The sequence below is a fragment of the Melanotaenia boesemani genome, chromosome 17 (genome assembly GCF_017639745.1).
Source record: "Melanotaenia boesemani isolate fMelBoe1 chromosome 17, fMelBoe1.pri, whole genome shotgun sequence".
Lineage (NCBI taxonomy): Eukaryota > Metazoa > Chordata > Actinopteri > Atheriniformes > Melanotaeniidae > Melanotaenia > Melanotaenia boesemani.
In genome coordinates, this window is record NC_055698.1 from 5,310,813 (window position 1) to 5,323,634 (window position 12,822).

The 12,822-nt window shown below is 37.7% G+C and overlaps 1 protein-coding gene across 6 annotated transcripts; it reads left to right on the forward strand.

Annotated features, from left to right (window-relative positions):
- The first annotated feature begins 6,849 nt into the window (after positions 1–6,849).
- On the forward strand, positions 6,850–12,352 carry paqr7a (progestin and adipoQ receptor family member VII, a). 6 transcript variants are annotated; one of them, XM_042012051.1, is made up of 4 exons: positions 6,851–6,949; positions 8,522–8,605; positions 8,719–8,871; positions 9,659–12,352. In XM_042012051.1, the coding sequence occupies exon 4, from the start codon at positions 9,671–9,673 to the stop codon at positions 10,727–10,729; it is 1,059 nt and encodes a 352-aa protein (XP_041867985.1). In that variant the 5' UTR covers positions 6,851–6,949; positions 8,522–8,605; positions 8,719–8,871; positions 9,659–9,670; the 3' UTR covers positions 10,730–12,352. The 6 variants fall into 6 exon arrangements, with proteins under 6 accessions (XP_041867982.1, XP_041867985.1, XP_041867987.1 ...); XM_042012050.1 differs by having other exon boundaries at positions 6,908–6,938; XM_042012053.1 differs by lacking the exons at positions 8,522–8,605; positions 8,719–8,871 and adding an exon at positions 7,733–7,794.
- The last annotated feature ends 470 nt before the right edge of the window (positions 12,353–12,822 follow it).

Sequence of the window (12,822 nt, forward strand, 5' to 3'; positions counted from 1 at the left end):
AGAAAAGTTGTGTAAAAGGCGACAGAAGATAAAAGTTGCAGTCTTTGATTTTTCACAAGTTCTGATCAAAAAGAGAAATAAAAGACGATGAGCTGTTATTTTAAAACTGTAGGGCACTTTTCTTAGTTAACATCACTTAACAATCTAAAAAGGGATAGCTGGTGATGTATGAAAACACACACACACACTTGAAATTCCCATTTGTTCATTGATTGAGTGTAAACTGCTAAAACTGTGGTATTGATTTCTATAAATAAAAAAAAAGATGGATACGGCATCGAGATCTTTTGTGTATTATCTCACTCATCACTCTGAGGTAGTAGTTTGTTTTTATGTTATTAACTAAAATATTTGTGAATTTTCAGCAACACAGCAAAGCATAAACTGTAAACTGAGTGAAAATGTCTGGAGGCATGATATCAGTTTTTCCTGATCATAAGTTTAAACTGTAATAAAACTTTCTTTGTCTCCACCGGGTTTCATGAAATTTAGTCTTGCAGTTTTTAGAGGAAACATGTTGTTAGTCTTATGAATTGAAGGCTAACTGGCAGAAGCAAACCCCTAAAGTTCTGTCCTCCAGGGCGAGCTTCATTGTGCATTTCTGTGTCATCTACACTGTGGCTACTGATTGGCTCTATTGTAAAAGCGGTGCTGGAAGTCAGCCTCATGTTTTAACTCTTCATCTGACTGGTCAGCACCGTTATCTATCATGGAGATCAGGGTTCAAAAGCCAGCCTTGGAACATTGTTTTTCTAAATACAATACATTTAACTAGTCTATGACAAGACATGAAGTTTCAGACTTTGTTAGAATCAGTAAAATGAATTGATGAGAGCATTCCAGACACATGCATTAAAAATACTTTTTGAAACATGAATGTTTGAGGGTAATGATCTCCTAACACTCATGCTTTCACTAGGCCTTGATGAACTTTTCCTCCCAAAAAATGGTTCTCTGCATTAAAGGGGTTTCTTCTTACAGAGAACCCTTGAAGAACCTTTCAATGAAAAAGGGATTGTCAGACACAAATGGTTCTGGGTAGAACCTCTGCCCTTCATGGAGAACCTTTTGGAACCCTTATTTTTAAGAGAAGCTTTGGCCAATTCCCAGTAAATTACCTGCTCTGTGAACACGTGAACCTTCTGACATTTTCTGGACTTTGGGAACTGGCTGAGTCACAAACGGAGGTTCTGTTAATGCAGACAGTTGCATACTTTTTGAAGGGCTGCACATTATCTGCTATGTGGGTTCTAAAGCGCTGCAGATGTGAATAAGATGTGTATCGTCACCTAAGACATCTCATATGTTAAACCAGTTTTAAGTGATTTTTCAGTTTCAGATGGTGACTAGTGAGGGTAATTTACAGCTTGTGCAATCAATCCCAGGTTATCGAGGGACCACTGCCATCCACCCATTCCTGTTTCCATCCATTTTCTTTCAAGGACTGAGTCCCAACTGTTTCATAATAAAACATTCTGAGCAAAAACCCCAGACTTACAGACCATCTCTTGCTGCCCCTTCAACTCTTCCAAGATGTTCAGTCTCTGAGCGATTCGTGGATTGGGCCTGATACCTTCTTCCAGAGGAGCATGTATGATACTTCACTCATCAGAGGTGTCTGAAAGGCATCCTGAAATGCCCAAAATGCTTGCAGAGGAGGTTTAGTCATGAAGTGGAGTGTTTTTGCTGCCTCTGCTAAAGGAGTTTACTAAAAAAAATTTAAAATAAAAGTTCCTGCTGAAGGTTTTTCTGCAGACAACATCTTGACGAACACATCTTCAGCACAAAGGGAGGATTGAAAATCGAATAACTAACAAGCAAAGAGAATAAATCTGACTTTATGGAAAACCTAAAGGAGATTGAATGCATAGAAGTGGAAAAGTGGCAGAAACTAATATGAGATCATTGAAGAAAACGTCTAGAACTTTTTAGAGGCTGCCATTGCTGCAAAAGCTTCCCTTTTTCTAAATTTATGACATGAAAGTAGATTAAGGTTGTTCAAAAACTATAATAACAGTGTGTATTTCAACAAAATATTCTGATTTTACAAACAAAGTAATGATTATTTATTTCTGAATAATCTGCTCCAGCATCTGTGTCCTGGAAACAAACTGTTGTCTGTAAATATGACAAAATAGCTGCAATGTTACATGTTAAGAAAACATCAACAGTCATTTGAGTTTTTTCTGGTATAGGGCCAATAAAATGTGCAAGAAGAAACACTGCCCCCGTGTGGACACACTAAAGAGTCACCAGACATGTTGAACATCTGAACGCAGAAAATAGACTCACCAGCAACTTTCTCAGGTCCACCTGTTCAACTGCTTGTTAATACAAGTAAGTAATCAACCAATCACATTGCAGCAACTCTGTGGGGTTTACAGAGAACAGTGTGAAAAAGAGAAAACATCCAGTGAGCAGCAGTTATCTGGACCAAAATGTCTTGTTGATGTCAGGGGTCAGAGGAGAATGGGCAGACTGGTTGATGATGGAAAGACCACAGGAACTCAACTGGTTCCAACCAAAGTATGCAGAAAAGCATCTCTGAACACACAACACGCCCAACCAGAAGACCACACCGGGTACCACTTCTGTCAGCTAAAAACAGGAATCTGAGGCTTCGATTCACACAGACTCACCAAATCTGGACAATGAAAGATGGAAAAACACAGCCTTATGTTGTGTGTCTTCCTACTTACAACACACAAAGATTAACCCTCTGGTGCATGAATTATTACAAAACATTACCAGATGTTTAAAAATAAAATATTTTACTTCTACAGACATGCACATTGATGTTTTTCTGAGTTAAGTCTGACGGGATCTCTTCCCAGCTTGTCTCATCTTCTCATCTCTGCAGAATATTTCCATCTTGATTAAAATATTAATTAATTTATCATTGTCTCTGAGCACTATCTTTTATATAATTCTTGCCTCATTTTCATTAGAAAAAAATAGTTGTTAACAAAACTATGAGAAAAACTGATATCTAACTAAATGAACACTGGAGTAAAGATGTGTTTAATCTCAAGTGTCTTCTAATGACTCCAGTTTTCAGCTGCATTTGTCCTGCTACTTGTTCAGTTCCAACTCTGCTCACTGATGCAAGAAAACAACGATGAAGGAGCAGAGGAGTAATAAGAATCTTGTCCTTTCCATAAAACGGGTCAAAGCCATTTATAATCAACCAGTAGCAGGCTTTATTTGGTTTTCTCACAAAGGACCAGAGCAGAAACTCTTTAATGAATCAAAACTGGACAATAGAAGATAGAAAAATGTTGGTCTCCATTGCAGCTCCACATTCAGATAGTAGGCTCAGAACTAGGTGGAAAGAACGTGAAGGCAGAGCTCCATCCTGCTTTGTGGTGTGATGATGTGGGAGATATTGTAAGTTTGACCTGTAATGCAAACAAACAAGAAAGAACTTACTGTAAAACAGATCTAACAAGCAACGGTTAGAAGTTCAAACACACACATCTGCAGGCAGCTCCAGCACTGCTCTGCTGCCTTCTTATACTTTTAATCAAGTCATTGGAAACATTTAATAAAATAACTGAAGGTGTATGTTAATAGATAATATTAATTCCATGTATTATTAACTAGAAATGACTGGCTTTGAAACTAGTTTTGGACAAAAAGGACTAATATGACAGACCAACGCTAATAGTTAAAAAAAAATAATCTGCTTTTAAAAACAATGTTGAGTTTAATGAATGACCAGATGTGCTCATCCTTGCCCAAAAAGTGACTCATTTTCTAATAAAGCTGATTATTTATCTTAACCTTCCTGTTGCTGGAGTCATTTTGACTCCAGATGAAATCTCATATTTTCATAACAATTAATATTCATCAAATTGTCTAAAAATAAAGAGGGTTGCTCAGTACCATAGACGTCATCACACTTTATTATGTCAGACTAAAGGTGTGAAAAAACTTATACTTTATGCTTTAAATTAAATGTAAACTTGTAAATTTGAGGCACATTGTGTAACAATTTTGGGAAGACATTACGAGGATAGTTTACAAACACATGTAACTTAACAAGGAGAGGACACATAGACTTGATGATGCACTATGAATGACTTGAAACGTGCTTCACAATGTTAGAATAATAAGAAAAACAACAGTCAGTTTCAATTCAGACAAAAATGCAACATGATATAAAACACACGAAAAAACTGTGGAAAAAAGGCGGCGCAAAGGAGGATGTCATGTTACAGAGAGAGAGAGTGTGGTTTGTAACAGGAAGGGTGAGAATATCTGTAAAAGAGATAAACAGAGACGGAGAGGCAGACTGACACCCTAATGCTCAGGATGTGTCTTCATCAGAAGTAGTTTAATACATTTATATCTGGAAGAGAAACAGAGATGCTGGTGTTGTGTGACTGCAATGCCTTGGAGACTAACTGGTGTCCTGGTCATCAAGAATAAAAACTGCTGAGAGGAAACTGATCATATTAACCAGAAGTTGCCTAAACTGAGCTAAATATTGATATAACTGTAATACAGCCTATATAATTAAAATTACAAGAACATTTTAAACAAGTCTTTTGTATTTCCCATATACATAAGCAGCTGTTGCCAATGTGAGCTAATTTCCTTCCACACTGGAATTTACTCTAAACTCTGATAACAGTTTCTATTCATATTAATATAAAATGTGCATTCAGAGTAAGAAGATGTTTTTAAATCTGTTGTTGTTTTCACAAAATACACATGTAAAGTGCGAACAGTCACGCATAGTCGTCCTTTTACACAAATTAAATGAAAATTCTGCATTGTGGGAACATTCTTTGATGCTAAATCTAATCTAAACCATCCTGGGCAAGCCTCAGCATCGTTTCTATTACATTAACCAATCCAATCTAAACCTGAAATCTCTCTTAAGAAGAGCAACAGGACTAACTGGAGCTGTGTTATTTTCTAGGCTCCAACACTGTAAAGTTGCCAAACTACAAACGTCCAAACTTCAACAAGTGGTTTGCTGGATGCTTGTGCTCCAAATGTTAAACATGTAGGAACACAGGATGTTTCTGTTCAGCAGAGCTCAGTTCAGACTGCTGCTTCAAACAAAAATAATTACACAACAGGCCATGTTCTGTTGGCTTAAACCCAAAACCACAAACGATCTTTGAGGGGGATCTAGATCTGATACCGGTCTGCTTTTACAGAAAGTTCCACTCAGCAAGAATGACTTTATTTGGAGAAATTTCTTAAATATCACAATACATTACAAAGAAGACAGAAGTAGACCTGAAAATCTGGTCTTAGCTGCTTCTGCCGCCCGCATGATGTATTGTATGTCGTGCATGTGTCAACTATGTAAACTCCTGAGCAGAGTCACTGACAAAGAATGTTCCAGCACCTCACACCCACAGTCTGGATAGCCTTCTTGCACTTGTAATAGATCACTGACTCCTAATCCAGCATTTCCACTTTTAATCCTCCCAAGTAGTTTTAATATTAAATCTAAATTGTGTTGTACTCTTCTGACTGCTTGATTTTTTTTCCATGCAGTTCAGACTGAAGAAAAAAGCAGTTTTTCACTGTACTGATGTAATTTACTCTAAATTCACTTTCTTCCTCAACTTCTCAGGATATTAAGCAATTAAAAAGTTTCAGGCAAACAGTACGATACAACTTCTGGTAAAGTTTTTATAGCAAAGGACTGGAGCCACTTTCCAATGACTTTCTTTTCTCTTCTGGCCCTCACTTACAGTGTATTAGTATGACACATTTAGTCTTAGAATACTCCTTTAAGCCAGGATCACCAAATTATTATGGCTACCCTGCAGGTTTTAAACGCTTCCGTGCAACATTTTTGGTGCTTTATTCTACTCATTATAAAATCTGTTGTTCGGCCTTCCAGGCTTCCTGGAGTTAACTTTCAGCCAATCAGCATTCAATCAACATCTACATTACTACTTTGTTAGCTTTTTGGAGGACTGCACTTGTGTTTACTTAAAAAAATTACCCAAAATCTTTGAGTCTGCTACACGGATACATATCCGAAAGTAAAATTTGGCTCTGAGGCTGCATGTTTATCATGGCTACCTTGTGTTTTTCATGTTTTTTTTTAAGAATTGTCTGTGCAAACCTTCAGAAATTAACGCTACACATTAGCAAGCTGTAATAACTGCTAGAGGCAGCGTAGGGACCACTATGAAAGGATGTAATGTCTGTGGATCAACAGCTGTAAAAACTACTGATAGTTTAGAAAACAATTCATGTCATGCCTGTTTAAGGGGCATCGCGTACACTCTATTATATCACTGCTGTCGTTTTCTTCTGTTTTCTCAATCTCAAAATGAACTAATTGCTAAGCTCCTCTATTGTTGCCAAGTTTATTGCTCGATTTACACTGAAGAAATTTAGCAGCTCAGTAAGGACTGAGGTTTTAATGCGCCCCCTAGTGGAATCCTGCTGTAACAACAAGTATAGTACACCAGCAAGCACGTGAATAAAATATGCTGTCATCAGGTTGTCTTTGAATACGTAAAGTGTTGTATATTCTCGGTCTAAAGGTTTTTAACTTTTTTGGAACATTCCCTAGACATTGCTTAAGAAATATAGTCTTTTAACTTGCTGGGAACTCACAATAAATGCCCGTCTGATTAATAGAAACTATAAGTAATTGTATACCCTTTGTATTTCTTGAACTGCAATTACTTTTGTATATTAAAACATATATAACAAAGTTAAAATTATTTATCCATTTTAATGTAAATCACACAAACGTTTGCTTTTAAATGAGGATTACGCAGGCGAGACGAATGAGGGGGAAAACAGAACTTTTATTTTAATGGTAAAGTCAACGCACTTCCGATTCTACTTCCGGGCAGCTTGACGCTTACTTTACACTCCTGAGCAACAATTCAATCTGTTGCATGTCTGCCAGCCGGTGGAGGGAAAAGAGAAGATTTCAGCAGCGAAAATCAGTAAGCACAAGGTGAATTATCGGTAGGATTTTAGCTTATAGATAAACCGGCTTTTTAGCTGACAAGCGCGTGCTGAACGTTACACTCCTGGTTCAGTTCATGGCAGAACTTTTCCTGATTTATCTTGGCTTTATTCCAGTAAATTCAGAGTGGCATTCACGATTGTTACTATATTATGTAATTTATTGACGTATAATTTAGCTGGATTCAGTCAAATTGAACCAGAGGAGCTCTGTTTCATGCTAAATATCCCTCAGACATTACCACGTTTCTGCCAGGGGCGGATATAAAAAACAAAAGGAAAATAATAAATGCTCACGGAGGCAAAAAAGGAGGGAGATTTATTTATTGTTATTTTTCATGCCTCCGCTTGGTATATTGTTTATAGACATAGCTTTAGAATTTATTTAAGAAGTTCTTCTAGTGGGAGTGTTTAGTTTTAGGTTTGTTTGTTGTTGTTGTTTTTAACCGAGAATAAGATAAAAAGTTTTTTTTCATTTTTTTATTATTATTATTTATATATATATATATATATATATATATATATATATATATATATATATATTTAAAATTGATCTCTTTTTGTGTGTTTTCTCTGAACAGCTCAGGAGTCTGAGGGTGGTGAATGTAGCTTAGCATAACCGCTGGAACATTTAGCAATGTCCAAAGTTTAAATACATCAGCTGTAACAGCCAAATCTAATTAATGAAAACGTAATTAAATGCTGAATTTAAATAGGAATATAAAAGCAGAAATGTTGTTTTTACTGCAGTTATTCTTTCTTGTCAAAGCAGGAAACCTCGACATGTTCAGGATGGGCTAATTCAGTCAAGTGTGGAAATATTCAACATTTCAAGTAAATTTCCAAATCATTGTCAACATTTGCATGTGAAGTTTATGTAGATTTTAAAACACGCTTAAAATAGGTCCCTCGTGGAATTGTCCACAGGCTCTGTGTTGGCCTAATTTTAAGTTGCAGTATTATTCTGAGCAACATGTCTTTCCTCTTCATTTTTTTGCAAAGGATTCCAGTTGTTTTGCCCATTTTGAGCCGAACATTTTTATTAGTGAACCAGGACCAACAGAGTGAACCTACTTAGGTTTACACAAAGGCGAATATTGGAAAAAGTTAGAAGTAAAGGTTGGGAAAAGGGTATCACATGTAAATTAGACTTTTTAAAGGTCAAGATTTCAGTAAACCGTTAACCCTTTATCGTTCACACTGAGGAAAAAAATCAATGGGAAAATGTTTCTTTGCATTTTTTTATGTCATTTCTATGGAACAATAATAAAGAATAATCAACATATTTAATCAAATCTTTACAGTCATCAACATAGTTACAATAATTAAATGGCCAAAACTTGAAGCAATAATGGGATAAACCCTTAGTTTTGGTATTACATTCCCTAACCAAGTGGTGGAGATGGTTCAGGTAGGTTTAATTTTTAATAGAGTTAAATATAGTCACTGACAATCTTGCTCTAGCTTAATTGTTAATCCCTTCATATCATATTCATGTACTGAGTGTTTTTGTCTTACAATGATTGCTTGATCTTATAATTACATTTTACATTTCATATAGATGTCCAATTCTCTTGCTTGTGTGAGTTCACTCTGAGGTCAGATTGACCATCTCTCCCCAGGCCTCTGATAGAAGAAAGTACAGGTTGGTAATTTGAAGACGCACATCTTGGGGCAGATTGCCCCCCCCCTTAGATAACATGGGTTGTTTAAGGTCCCGGTCTGCACTAGGTTTTGGATTTACGATTCTTCTCTCAGGAATTGGAGGAGAGATGGTTCCAATCTGTTGTCTGTTCCTGGCCTCATCAGCTCTGTGGCTGACCTTCGCAGGAGACAGAGAACGATAAACGTTGTGTCTGCACGGTTCTCTTCGACTTCCCGCGAGTCGGTCGGCAGCGCTCATACTTGCAAGTAATTCTGTCTTAAACTTTGTTCTGCCAAAATAAATTTTGTTAAACTTTTTCTCAAACCGGACTCGTGATAATTTTTCTGCTACACAGTGCGAGACATTTAGATGTAAGAAAACATCCCAGAAACAGCTTTACTGAGTGATCTTATATAAATTCTTAGTAACCAGACTCACTCAGTGCTTGAATTGGATTGCAGACATTACAAGTAGCTGCTGACCGTTTTTGTTGACGACTTTATTCCACAACTCGTTGGGGCAACAAAAGACATTAAAGCTTCTTTTTCTACCAAACTGGTTTCAGTGCTGGTTTGAAGACACAGCCTAACGTAGAACCAGTTCTTCCTGTTTTCACCACTCTGGTTCCCACACTGCTGGAATTACACATTTATTAACATAGCGGATGTTTTGATAAGGTTAGCAGGTGTTTATAGATCCTACTTGAAAAATAATGTGTAAAAATCAACTTTTTTTATCACTGGTTTTCATTTATAAATACCAGAAAAATGCACTACATCAAGCATTCAGTAAATGGTATGACAATGTGACACATTTGATTACTGGGGAAAAAGGAATGTGGGAGTGTTGGTCACCAAAATCCTCCAGAAGAAGATGAAAGTGCTGCCTCCAGGTGGACAGCAGGAGGACTCAAGTGTCCGCCTGTGATTTTCCTATTGAAAATAATTAGTTTTGTATTTGTTATTTTAAAGCAACATATTCATTAATATAACTCAAACATTTCATAATTTAAAAGTAAATCTGTTCATTTCTGTGGATTTTTGACTCTTGAAGCAACATCCACCCATGGCGACCATTGTGATGGAGAGGATCGGCCGAGTGTTCATCAGCCTCCAGCAGATTCGGCAGGTTCCCCGGATGCTGACTGAGGCTGCACCCTCCATGCCTGGCACCGTTCGCGACACTGAGGTTCCTTCCTTCTTCAGAGAGCGCTACGTCTGCACAGGCTACAGACCACTGGACCAAAACTGGCGTTACTACTTCCTGTCCTTGTTCCAGCGCCACAATGAGACCATCAACATCTGGACTCACCTGCTGGCGTTTTTAGTGTTTCTGGTTAAATTTCACCAGCTCGCCAAGACTGTGGACTTCCTTAGTGACCCTCATTCGTGGCCTCTGCTGATCCTCATCATGTCCTCGCTGACCTACTCGGCCTTCAGCGCGGTAGCTCACTTACTGGGTGGAAAGTCTGAGCTGTACCACTACTGCTTCTTCTTTCTGGACTATGTCGGGGTGGCTCAGTATCAGTACGGCAGCGCTGTGGTTCACTTTTACTACGCTGTGGATCAGAGCTTGCACAGGTACGTGCACGGGATCTTCATGCCTACTGCCGCCATCCTCAGCTGTCTGTCATGCCTGGGGTGCTGCTATGGCAAATACCGCAACCACAGCTTACCGTGCTGGGTGCGGAAGGTGTGCCAGGTGGTGCCCTCAGCACTGGCCTACATCTTTGACAGCAGCCCTGTGGCTAAGAGACTTTTGACATGGTCCAGCAATGACCCTGCCATCACCTACCACTTTGGTCAGGTGGTTTTTTTTCTCAGCTGTGCCTTCTTTTTTACCGTCCCCCTGCTGGAGCGCTACCGCCCAGGACAGTGCGATTTCTTGGGACAAAGTCATCAGCTGTTCCATGTTTTACTGTCTTGCTGCACCTTGTGTCAGATCCACGCCTCCTACCTGGATTATGTGCACCGTAGGAAGCTGTACTCGCAGCTTCATAAGAGCGGCAAGGCCGCTGTCTTCGTGGGACTGTATGTGGTCACCTTAGTTGGATGTGCACTAATTGCAACCTTCATGCTGAGGAAAGTTAAACGTGTGCTGGACTTGAAATTTAAGTCCAAATAAAACCATTGCCCCTGTGCCTTTACTCCCCACATGCAGTTCCGATAGTGAGGGAACTGGTTGTTTAAACAAGTGGCAAATTAAAAAAGGGAAACACAACATGTCAGAAGTTAGTTTTATGTATTACAATCTATGTAGTATTACACAGAATCTACATTTTCTGGTTAAATGTTGAATCGATTCTCACAATTTATCAAGGTAACATGAAAATTTGTGAAATGGAAAGTACTTTATTTTTCCCAGTGGGAAATTGCAATGTCCCCTTTTTAATTTTTTTTACTTTAAAATGATGCAGTGATTCTTTGAAACATGAGCAAACAAACAAAAAAAAAAAATAAGTATAAAAAGCAAAATCAGAATTTGTGATTCTAACAGGTTTAAAAAAATTTATTCATCAGTTTAGCCAAAATCTTTTCTTTTTTATCATTACTTTAATAGTCCTCGGGAATAGCTCTCCAGGCTTCTTGAAGGACTTTCCAAAGGTCTTCTTTGGATGTTGGCTCCTTTTTGTTCCATTCTCTGTCCAGATGATCCCACATTGCTGGAATATTGTGGCGATCCGGGCTCTGCAGAGGCTTCATCACTGCATCAGACATGTTGCAGCTGATTTTTACTTCGTTTATTGTGTCATTTTTCATACCTCAGCCTAGTTTCTCTGTTTCCCTTCTGGCTCCTTCAGTCACCCTTCCATTGAGACCATTTTGATGAGGCTTTAGTGAACAGTAGAGGGATCAGTTGAAGATCCAGAAATATCTCTCAGGTCCTAAATCTGGACTTTGCAGGAATTTTAATTATTTCTTAAGGACGTTGCCTTCAGATCCTGTTCATTGTTTAGGCCTGACTCTTCTTCTTTTATCCTCCACTTGTCCAGTTCATTCAGATGTTTTAATGAAACCACTGCACACCATGCTGAGATACAAGTTTCCAGCAGCTCATCACCTTATTGGGGTAACAATACTACAAATGTCTAACTCAGGGGTGTCAAACGGACGTTGGCTACTGTGACAATTATATAGAAGATATTAGCCACACATTTTAATAAAAGTAACTAGTTCCTAATTTATCCACTGGAGGTTGTATTTTTAATACATTTACAAGACGGGGGATTACTTCTTATATTGTTCAAATCATAATGTGAAATACTGTGTTTTTCAGTTCCAGGTACCTGTGATTAAATGTTTTGTAACTTTGTAAATCCACCTGCACTTATATGATCAAGAAATGTCATATTCATAATTAATTTTTCTTAAAAGGATAGTTAATGAAATGTTAATATCTTAATAATCTACTAAACCTCTGTGTAGTAAAACAAAGAGGAAAAAAGTAAATTTTTTATAGGTTATTATGCTGTTATTTTACTGGTCTGGACATTTGAGATCAAATTGTGCTGAACTAAAATGAGTTTGACACCCCTGCTATATCTGTTATGTTTGGTATTTTTCAGTGATGCAACTAAAGAAATGGGAACAAATTGTGTGTCTTTGCAGCAGGCTTTTAATTACAGAGAGCCTAAATATAAATATAGCTTAAATGGCTGAACATTCCTCTGAAAACATGAAGTACACGGACTGAAAGCCGGATTGTAATAACACCTGACTGTTTGAATATAAATCTTTAATGAAATGAGGAATGGCTTTTGCGTTTTAATGTATTTTGTAGGATGTAAAAAGGTACAAGTGTCTTTCAAAGTTACTCGTCCTTTTTTTGTTAAATTAGTTATGAAACTTCACAGTGTTGCACCTTCATCCTCGTGCCTTAAGAGTTTGTTTGTTTTATGTTAATTGAATTCTCCTTTAAGAAGAAGTGGAAATTTTGACATTTCGTTGTTCCATTTTCAGGCTCAGATGATGATGCACTGGGCAATTTTTAAAAGATAAAGCCTGAAGATTAAAACATCCCTTTCGGGGGTTTATGTAGGTTTTAAGTCTTTGTGGACACACTATAAATGTTTTTGACTGCCAGCCTGAGGTTTAGAATTTATTTTCATGTTGTGCCAACACAACTTTGATTTTACAGGACTTAGACGTGGTTATTTGTCTACCACTCAATTATGTTTAAAAAAGCTCAATAAGTTCTATGAGACATTTGATAGTCGT

Bases quoted from the DNA above. Each gene is read 5' to 3' on its own strand.
- paqr7a (XM_042012048.1), top strand. From the start codon at position 6,888: ATGTCTGCCAGCCGGTGGAGGGAAAAGAGAAGATTTCAGCAGCGAAAA. The intron at 6,939-9,658 runs GTAAGCACAAGG...TGACTCTTGAAG, and splicing joins GATTTCAGCAGCGAAAATCA to CAACATCCACCCATGGCGAC.